This window comes from Amphiura filiformis, chromosome 12 (genome assembly GCF_039555335.1).
Source record: "Amphiura filiformis chromosome 12, Afil_fr2py, whole genome shotgun sequence".
Classification (NCBI taxonomy): Eukaryota; Metazoa; Echinodermata; class Ophiuroidea; order Amphilepidida; family Amphiuridae; genus Amphiura; species Amphiura filiformis.
This window is the reverse complement of record NC_092639.1, coordinates 15623867-15633611: the sequence shown is the minus strand read 5'-3', so window position 1 is coordinate 15633611 and position 9745 is coordinate 15623867. Positions and strand designations below refer to the sequence as shown.

The following is a 9745-nucleotide window of genomic DNA, read 5'->3' as shown; positions in this document are numbered from 1 at the left end:
AAATGTTGTCTTTTTTGCAACAACAATATTAATTTAGTGTGCCAATATATTGACACAATTATTCCCTACATTATTTCTTTGAAGTATCAGCTAACACATGCATATCAAAATTTTATGAATCAGCTACGGGAAACATTAAAAATAATTTATTTTATCTCAGCATATCAGGCCAAATGGTCCAAAATGGAGTTCTGAGATATCCACACATTTAGTTTCATGTACTCACATTTTCTGCTATTTCACAGTATCAATTCACAATCCCATAATATTCCAGGTGCAGTGCTCCTGTATTACAACTAATAATCCTTACTGCATGGGAAGTATCAATTGATTTTCACAAAACTTGCAGAAATTGACAAATTTCTGCCAAAACTTCCACACTATCTATTATCATGTTCAAACCATGTGCTAACTTGTTTACAATGCTAGTTAGTGTTGCCAGGGCCAAGGTGATAGTACTTATTTTATTGATTTTGTCTAGTATAGTGCTGGTTGAATACTCATGCTCCACTGTGCATATGCTTCAGTGATTTTAGCAATCAAATGAAAATGATAGGGTTGCCAGTTCATGCACTGGAATAATAATCACTATAAGGGGCACATCACTAAATAAATGTCCCATTGAAATACATGTGAAAATACAATAAAGTAACTAGGTGCATAATAATTATGAGTCCTGGGGAGGGTAGAATGGGGAGGGGGAGCAGTTTTTGGCAAACATTTACAGTGCATCTTTATAAGGCTTAGTAAACACTACAGAAACATTCAAATCTGCATCATAATATCTAGGCCATTTAAAGTTTCCACATTGGCAAAGTTAGGCTGGCCGAGAGCAGGGCCAGGGGAGGATGACAGGAAATGTTGGCATACCTTTTAAAATCTAACCCACGGGCCCCCCATGTATATTTGGGATTCCCCTTCCAAAGAAAACGATAGCCCCTCGCACCTTCTCTTTCTTCCATGAGTTACACCAAATGCGGAAGGATTTAGTGTAGTGTCCCCTAAAACAAGAACGTCTTTAAAAAAGAATTAGTGCTGTGGGATATCTAGAGCAAATATTGATACACAAAAATAATTTAAAAAACACTTTGTTGATACAATTTTTTCAATCTACATCTCTGAGATGTTTAATATATACATATACTTCATAAATAAAAATTAAAAAACAAAAGACAAGTTGAGTGGAATTTTCACCCTCCGTAACCTTAAGGTTGGCAACTATTTTAAACTGTTGTGATTTAGTAGTTCACATTATCTTGCGAATGGTAGTGAGCTTTGCAAAAATTGCATTGATCATAGCGAATGTGTAGAAGAATTCAAATATCCATATAGTCGGACTAGTGAAAACGTTCCAGGTGAGCGAAAAATAGTGTAGTGTTGAAGTTAAAACTTTAATTCATCACAGATATACTTTTTAGGACTTGTGATTCTTGAGTTATGTTGTAAAGAGGGGTGGAACAACAACGCTTTTGTAAAAAGTACACAACTCATTAAGGGCTGGGGTATGAACGTTTGGACAGTATTTATTTTGGGACATTAGAGCACATCAGACATATCGAATTGCATTCTGAATATGAAGAATGTCATTCTGATATCAAATAATTTTGATTTTTTGAAATTCGCAATTTAATACACATTTTATGGCAAATCATTAAAAATTGATATTTTTGATATTTAACAGTACTTGAAGTAAACTTTATAAATCTGATGATTTATACTTAAAGTGTATGTAGGTGGGATGAAAAGCCGACGATCAATAGAAAATTTTGACCTTTCGTATTGAAGATATGGATTATTTTTCCCAAAACACTAAAAAAAAATTAGGTCTTTTTGGAAAAAAATCCATATCTTCAATATGAAAGGTCAAAATTTTCAATTGACCGACGAAATTACCTACCTGCTACATACACTTTATGAATATATCATTAGATTTATATAATTTACTTCGAGGACTGTTATATATCAAAAATTTGAAAAATATCAAATTTTTATAATTTGTCATAAAATTTGTATTATATTGTGATTTAAAAAAATGAAAATTATTTGATATCAGAAAGACATGCTTCGTATTCAGAATGCAATTCGATAGGTCTGAGGTGCTCTCATGCTCTTTTTTGGAAAAAAATCCATATCTTCAATATGAAAGGTCAAAATTTTCAATTGACCGTCGGCTTTTCCTCCCTGCTACATACACTTTAAGAATATATCATTAGATTTATATAATTTACTTCGAGGACTGTTATATATAACAAATTTGAAAAATATCAAATTTTTATAATTTGTCATAAAATTTGTATTATATTGTGATTTAAAAAAATGAAAATTATTTGATATCAGAAAGACATGCTTCGTATTCAGAATGCAATTCGATAGGTCTGAGGTGCTCTCATGTCCCACAAAAATACTGTCGAAACGCAATAAACGCTCATTTTGGATCCCTTAAAGCAAGCAAGTTTTCAAAGAGTATGATTTGTAGAATGAACTTTTACGAAACATGTGTTATTTTTCAATAATATATTGATTTAGATATTGAAAATCGATATTTTGGCTGCTTCGACCAACAGTACCGCGTCTACCGCGTCTTAATTGTCAAGCGGTTGGTATTCCAGACACTGATGAAATATTTCGTATTCAAGAGCGGAGTGGTCAATTATCAAAATTCAAAAAGTTTATGTAGCTGTTGATATTCTTCAACCACATTAACATTTAATTCTGCACAGTTTAGGAAGACATGACCTAAATCTCCCACACTTTGGGCAGTCGTCTTAGGGTATTTAAATAAAGACGCTTAATTTAATGCCCACGTAACCAGATGGGCGCTGACATTACAGCTTCTAGACAGGATGTCTGGAAAAGTGACCTTTGGCGCAGCAGGTGGTCTTCCTGTGTATTTCAATTGGAAACGAGGGATGCATGTCCAAATTTTCTAGCAAATTTGTCACTTTTTTGCAACTTTGTAGTATTATTGTAACAGTTTCCGTCGTAGCACATCTATTGATCACTTGGTGATCTTGGTATGGTGGCGCCCATGGGTCACGTGAGCATTAAATTTAGTGCCTTTTATTAAATGGCCTATGGTGACTGTTGGGTGTAGATTTCAAATGGAGTCATCCATTCAGGTAAAAATGCCAAGGCACATCAATATTTAATTCTGCATGGTTTGGGGGCATTAAAATACCCCCCCCAAAAAAAAAGGTTTCGGACAGTTCTTTAAATTGAGGGACACCCTGTAGGAATAAGACAAAGCCTCGAACAACGCTGTTCATTTGAGCGGAAAATCTCAGCCAGAACCGAAAACATAGTGCATAACATTATAACAACGTTTAAACAAAAGCAGAAACTTTGGACAATAATTTACTTACACTAATCATAGCAAGCCTTCATATTACAGAAAACAGCATTTTTATTCGCAACAGTTACAGCCTTTATATCAGGGATAAATCAATATTATGAATTAAATTATTATAACTAGGAATGAATCAAAACTCGACCGACGGTTGACCGCTAAATCTCTCACATATTCATTAGGAAATGAATTTGGAGAAAACCTTCTGTTAATAAAATACTATGCTGAGCCACCAGCCTGGGTGGCTCACGCTCCAATAATTTCAGATGATTGAGCTCAGTAATACATCAAAGAATGTCTTCCAATTCATGAAAACAAATAGATAATCAGCTTATCGGATTAAAAGCTTAGAGGGAAGGTCTTGCTGCTCAGCGAGTGTTTGTAATTATCAGAAGGTTTTCTCCAAATTCATTCTCTAATGTGTGTGTAAATTTCAAATGCAGTCACCCAGTCAGGTAAAAAATGCCCAAAGTAAACAGAACCACATAGTTTATGTGATTCCAGATCCTACATGTGGTTGAAGAATATCACATCCTTTGTGAATTGAGCAAATTGACCATATAAGAATTTTACAACAATTTATTATTCAAACTGTCCTACGGATTCAAAAATCAATTACCAGTCGTCTTAGGGCATTTAAATAAAGGCACTCAATTTAATGCCCACGTGACCAGATGGGCGCTGACATTACAGCGTCTAGACAGGATGTCTGGAAAAATGACCTTTGGCACACTGGGTGGTCTGCCTGTGTATTTCAATTGGAAACGCGGGATGCATGTCCAAATTTTCTAGCAAATTTTCATTTTTTTGCAACTTTGTAGTATTATTGTAAGAGTTTCCGTCGATAACTTTTTTTTCCGTCGACCAAAACTTTCAAAATTTAGTTCTTAAAAACATACTAAAAAAACAGAATCCCCGTATGTATAATTAAGTTGCCTATTAAATTTTCAGCAATTTTGATGATATTTGTCTGAAAAATTCCTATCTCTTAGCATTGTAGCACAACAACTGATCACTTGGTGGTCTTGGTATGGCGGCGCCCATGGGTCACGTGGGCATTAAATTTAGTGCCTTTTACTTAATACCCCCGTTAATACCCTATGGTAACTGATTATGGCCCTAACTGTCCAGCGGTTGGTATTGCAGACACTAATGAAGTATTTCGTACATTTCTTATATATCAAGAACGGAGTGGACAATTATCAAAATTCAAAATGTTTGTGTTCAGCCACATTAATATTCAATTCTGCATGGTTTGGGAAGACGTGACCTAAATCTCCCACACATTGGGTGTAGATTTCAAATGGAGTCACTCATTCAGGTAAATAATGCCAATGCACGTCAATATTTAATTCTGCATGGTTTTGGGGGCATTTACAATACCAAAACAAATAAAGTTTCGGACAGTTCTTTAAATTGAGGGACACCCTGTAGGAATAAGACAAAGCCTCGAACAACGCTGTTCACTTGAGCGGAAAATCTTAGCCATAGAACCGAAAACATAGTGTATAATTTTATCACAACGTTTAACTTTGGACAATAATTTACTTACACTAATCATAGCAATCCTTTATATTACAGAAAACAGAATTTTCCTTCACAACATGCAACAGTTACAGCCTTTTATATCAGGGATAAATCAATATATGAATATACTATATAATTATTGATGAAATCAAAACTCGACCGGCGGTTGACCGTTGGTTCCGCCCGGGTCCGTCCGGTTTCCATTGTTCAGAACAATAGAAATCGAACGGAACCGGCGGTCAACCGCCGGTCGAGTTTTGATTTCATCCCTTGTAATTTTAGATTTGTAGCAAAAATAAGCAAACAAAAATAAATCTTTTTAAGTAGTTTAGTACACAATGAGAATCGTTTCATTCAACAACAATTCGTTTTGACCTATATACTCGATATAATAATGGTTGATAATTAATCATTTAGAGCGCAAATTAAACAATCTGAATAAAAATAACTATATATACATAGCATTTTTGCAAGTATTTCACTATTATAATACAAAATATACAAATTGTGAGATTTCTTTTATAATTATTGCACATTTCCACTAGCTCCTGTCAGGAACTGACACTGTATATGTGGTTATCTACTGAATATTCATACGGATTTGGCATCATTTGGATATTCATAAGGGTGCTGGTTCTTAGGAGTCGAATTCAGATGGTTATATGGGTGTTCTTGTTCACGAACCGAATTCTGACGATAATCAAATGGAGCTTCTGCACTACTCATCGAATTTCTACGATAGTCAAATGGAGCTTCTGCTTTACCCGCCGAATTTCTACGATAGTCAAATGGGATTCCTCCACTACCTACCGAATTCTGACGATAAAATGGAGATTCTGGAGTATCTACCGAATTCCTACGATTCAAGTCTTCGACTGTTGTGTGATACGTATGTGGAGTGGTTAAAGGGGTTGAATTGTTAAAATCATGATTATTTTGAAACACAGGATTCACTATCTGATGATCTGGCGCGTGAAAAGAGCCATTTATACCATCAGGGCTGGTCACCATGCTGTTAGATGTCGGGTTACTGAATCGATTTCCCAAACGCGTACGTCCATAAGGCTTGTTAGATTTCTGCACGACACGTCGTAAAATGCACCCAACTATAAGAACAATAACGATGATGAGTACAACGGCACCCACCGAGATGCTTACGATAGCAACGATCCCACTTTGACCTCCAGCTCCTGCTGGAGGTTCCTCTTTGGGAGTATAATCTTTATGAGACTTTGTAGACTGAATTGACTGTATTGTTCTTCCCGTCAGATCTTCTGTAGGCATGGTGGTAGGAGTATATTTTTGCGATCTAGTGGGGATGTTTGTAGTCTGTGTTATTGAGTTTGGATTCAAACCATTAGTTACTGATCCGGGTAAGGTAGTCTTAGTTGACGACGTAGAAGTTGAAGACTTAGAAGTTGGTGGTAAACGAGTAGTAATCACATTGAGTGTAGTGGGTTTAGTCGTAGTAGTAGTCGGAGCTGGGGAAATTGAAATGGTTTCAGTACATGATCTGTATCCTGATATTGCCAGACTTGTTGCTCTACATTCATAAGTTATTCGGATTCCAACTTGAATGGTAACTTGTTCGTTACCTGTGTTGCTGAATAACAGTCCATTACTATTATACCAGCGCACCAAAGCCGGAGGAATGCCTCCTTCAGAGCGACAATCTAGACGCACGGTCGCCCATCCGTTTGAAATGAACATGACATGGTGGCTACATCGTGGGTAACCTTCGTCCGGTGGTACAAACTGCAAAGACGTAGTAGGGACTTGTGTTGTGGTTGTGGTAGGGGCTAGTAATTGCGGTACTTCTATGGTACACAACCTGTCCACTGTTATGGCTGAGCTAGTTGCCCGACACGTGAAGATATGAGCAGATGTCGGCGGAACTTGTGTTGATACATAGATTTCTAAGATTCCTTCGTATCCAAAGGGTTGGTTATCATTATCATACCAATGCAACTTGGCGGGTGGGTTGCCCCCAGCGGACGTACACGTCAAGATAAGCGTTACGGGAGAATCTCGTGATACCGAAGAAGTTATTTGATAGAAGCATTGTGGGTAATCTGCTGATGGAGGCAAAAGTGGGACTGTAGTCTTAGGAGCAAATGTAGGAAGACGCGGTACTTCTGGTGATACCGTGCATGACCGCGCCGTGATTGCTGGACTTATTGCAATGCATGTGAAGACTAGACCAGGGCTGATGGTAGTGACTATTTGAATGATGTTCAAATCTAAATTTGAAATTTTGCTGCCGTCTGCGCTATACCAAGCTAACTCAGCTGGTGGAACTCCACCTTGAGATGTACAATTAAGTTCCAATATGACAGTAGCAGTTGGTGATACAATAGGGTCGGTCAAAATTTTGTACGAACACTCAGGATATCGTGCATCTGGTGGCACCAAAGGTATCGTCGTTGTCGGCGGTGGAGGAACTGTAGTTGGAAGCAATGGGAGAATAGGAGTCACCGAACATGTACGCGGTACAGGAAGAGCTGGACTGGTAGCTATACAGGTGTATACCCTTCCTGAACTAGAACGGTCCATAAATACACCTGTTTGAGCACCATTGTGTAAAGGTATTCCTCTGTCGTCTCGCCAAGATAGGTCAGGTAAAGGGTTGCCGCCGACGGATACACATGATAAGAAGACTTGTAACAGATACAAATTTGATGTCTGTTCTACTGAATAATAACATTGCGGGTATCCTTGAAATGGTGGGTAAATATTAGCTTGGGTAATAGGTCTAGCTGTAGTCAATACCGAATTGGATATGGGGATCACAGAGCATTCTCTGTAGCCAAGTATAGCTTCACTATATGCTCGACATTGAAATCTACGTCCGGCATCAGCTGGAATCAACGTTATCCATGCTTCTCTTTCTTCGAACAAAAGTCTATCATCAGCTTCGTCATACCACTTTAAACTTGGGATAGGATTCCCTCCTTCAGAATAACAGGATATGTAAACACTTACTGCTCCTGGGGTACTGGGGTTATCTATAGGCTCAACGGTAGTCGTACATACAGGGTAAATGGGATCTTCTGGCGGGTACCACACAGTTAATGTAACGCGATTATGGAATAAATTCGGCGTACTTCCTTCTTGTAAATACCTATAACCACAACCAAACTTTCCAGCATCATTTCTAGTAATGCTTATTACTGTCAACTTGAGTCTATACCTATCTTCAGCCGGCGTTGTGCCTGCATCAAGGTCATGCTCAATTTGATAAACACCTCGGCCTCCATCTGCCCCAAAAGGATAATCTATAAGTTGGTAACGCGAAGCAGGCGAAATTGCAAGTTGATACGATATCGTATCGGAATTATCCCATTCAATATACCATAATAGCTCGATGTTATCAGTTGGTGTATGTCCTGTAATGATGCAATTAAACTCCGCTGTAAATCCGACAACAATGCTTAAATCGACGGGTGTCATTGTAGCTCGGATGGCTCCAGTTTTCCCGATGAAACTTATGACTACCAAGACAATAGCTGCCAATAGACGCATAACCTCTCGAGAACACTCCATGATGAACCACTGCACCCTTCCCGTTAACACATGATATGTTCAGCCGATTTAAAAGAAATGTTGTTTTCTAACAATAGTATGTTCTTGTAGTTAACTTCAGCTCCTACCTTATGTGAACTTTACAAATTGTTCCGTTAAGTGTTTATTTTGTGAGATATTGACTCGTGAAAAGTCGTCAATTTTTCCGGTCAATGATTTTATCGTAGATCTCTTCTATTCACCATGCCCACGGTATCAGCAACATAACAACATTAAGAAAGTTTTAAGTTTTTCGCGAAAACTAAAATCACGAAGCAACCACCATTGCGGATTATGATGAGAATGAGACTTGGTGTTGACAACCAACAGCTGTATTAGTCATAAAAGGTTGGCACGTCGAACAATGATTATAGTAGTAAACAATAACAACAACAACAACAAGACGGATGTTGTCGCCAAAGCAGCCGTTCCATACTCCACGTATTAAGTAATTTAGAGCATAATCGATGGCGTTGTCGTGATATGTTATAAACATATCTTAGTCCATAAACGTTGAGTTCTTTACCAACACAAATCTTACAAGTAGTTGATAATTTCATGAAGAGTAATCACCGACGCGCCAAAACAGTCAATGTTGATATCGCTTGGTAATAATCACGCATGAAAAAGCAACAAGTTGTGAGCGCTTGGGAGTGCATAATAAACCTTATTCCTTGGATTTCGTAAGGTCAATTTTATCACACGCTTGAGCGACACCCAGGGTAAGAGAAAACACAACAATTGTTATGCAGAATCTTATTTGCGTAGTCACCGTTTGTCTTCATGGTTAAGACGTCTGCGCAACTTTTTATATTGATATTGACATTTAAAACAAGCTTCCACTATATTCTTGTGGTATTGTAGTTTTACCATTTCTAGGTATAAAACAATATAATAATTCGTTTATTCTGCAGTGCGGTTTGGGAATAGGTTTACTTTTGTTAATGATAAGTTTAATGTTTTGCGTCATATGTAATCAAACATCGGACAAACAAAGGTATAACACTAACAACGTGCAGGATATGACTTTGACCATTCATAATGTTCAATGCTTAGGAGAATCAATGAAAATACATCGGCGCCGAAATGCCCTGATTGCCGCCATTTTGGCTTCGAGGACGAATGGTACAAAAATGGGTATACCAGCAGAATTGCACAAAAATGTGTACACCAAAATACTTAAAAATTCAAAACGGCTGACAAATTAAGTGTTTTAGTACAGTTCCATGGTTTCAATACTGCATTCATTTGAGGTTTCTTTGTCTGTGTCTTGTTCCCCACATCAAGTTGGTATGCCTTGCTCAAATCTTT

General features: G+C 37.5%; 1 protein-coding gene across 1 annotated transcript; it reads right to left on the bottom strand.

The window, feature by feature from the left end:
* Positions 1-3353: 3353 nt before the first annotated feature.
* On the bottom strand, positions 3354-9092 carry LOC140165852 (uncharacterized). Its single transcript, XM_072189183.1, has one exon. It carries the CDS (start codon positions 8414-8416, stop codon positions 5465-5467), a length of 2952 nt encoding a protein of 983 aa, XP_072045284.1. The 5' UTR covers positions 8417-9092; the 3' UTR covers positions 3354-5464.
* Positions 9093-9745: the final 653 nt, after the last annotated feature.